This window comes from Salpingoeca rosetta, assembly GCF_000188695.1.
Source record: "Salpingoeca rosetta unplaced genomic scaffold supercont1.37, whole genome shotgun sequence".
Lineage (NCBI taxonomy): Eukaryota > Choanoflagellata > Craspedida > Salpingoecidae > Salpingoeca > Salpingoeca rosetta.
In genome coordinates, this window is record NW_004754897.1 from 240,461 (window position 1) to 241,412 (window position 952).

Here is a 952-nt window from a genome sequence, read left to right on the forward strand (position 1 = left end):
CAGATGGACCCGTTCCACTCGGTACGTCTCTAATCCCACACTCGACAACCTAAATCTGCTATCCACAATCACAATCGCAGAAACAAACAAAGCAAACTCGATACTTTCTCACACATGGATGCATTAAATTACATTGTATATTTTTACACATAGATTTCTACGGGTGCTATAGGTTAAGAAATAAACATAAAACATACGGACCCAGGACGCAATGCTCCGGACAGGGAGGAAGACAAACGAGCGAGAGCACACGCACACGCACACATACACACACACATACACACACGCACACGCACACGCACACACACATACACACACATACCCACACACACGCACACACACACACACCTTGCTTGACACACACCTTGCTTGGGGTGTCATTTTGCCGGTGTCTTCCCCAATTGCCCCAGACCAGCGTCGCTGCAGAGCAGATATGAAGACGTCAGTGGTGGCTGAACCGCTGTCATCATCTTCCTCGTGCTCACATCGAGTTTGGTTTCTCCCTCACCATACAAACACAATCACGCGCACGCATCTACGTGCAAACGCAGGCGCAACGATGCTCACCGTGTGCTGGGCACAAGGATGCTGGGCTGTGCCAAGAGCTGGCGCGGCGTTTGCGCCGGCGCTGTGTCAGCCGTCCATCAGCGTTGTCGTCAGCAGTGGCAATGAGGCCAACAGTGTTGGTGGACGAGATGTCAGTGAACAACAGCATCAGCGTCAGCATCAACATCAACATCGACAGCCATGCCATATGAGCACGCGAGAGAACGTGTGGGAAACAATGCGTGGGTTGTCCACCCACTGGAAACATAGCGCATGTTGTCAGCGAAACAGCAGCAGCAACAGCAGGAAGAATGCGACTCACGTCATTGCGAGGTTGGGTGTCGTCATCGCGCTCCTTCCAACTGGTTGGGTGTTCGATGATGGGTGATAGGACGAGGAAGATGGC

The 952-nt window shown here is 52.1% G+C and overlaps 2 protein-coding genes across 2 annotated transcripts in view; one reads left to right on the plus strand and one right to left on the minus strand.

Moving 5' to 3' along the window:
* PTSG_10864 (uncharacterized protein) overlaps positions 1–33 on the plus strand; it is a gene marked incomplete at both ends in the record, with an annotated part of 7,329 nt that extends 7,296 nt beyond the window's left edge. The window contains one exon of the mRNA XM_004988188.1: positions 4–33. Within this exon, the coding sequence (XP_004988245.1) occupies positions 4–33 (30 nt within the window). The remainder of the gene's footprint in view (positions 1–3) is intronic.
* A 124-nt stretch (positions 34–157) lies between these two features.
* On the minus strand, positions 158–727 carry PTSG_13109 (uncharacterized protein; the record flags this gene model as incomplete). The annotated part of the gene is made up of 3 exons (XM_004988189.1): positions 158–166; positions 365–420; positions 568–727. 3 exons carry the CDS (start codon positions 725–727, stop codon positions 158–160), a joined length of 225 nt encoding a protein of 74 aa, XP_004988246.1.
* Between the last annotated feature and the right edge of the window lie 225 nt (positions 728–952).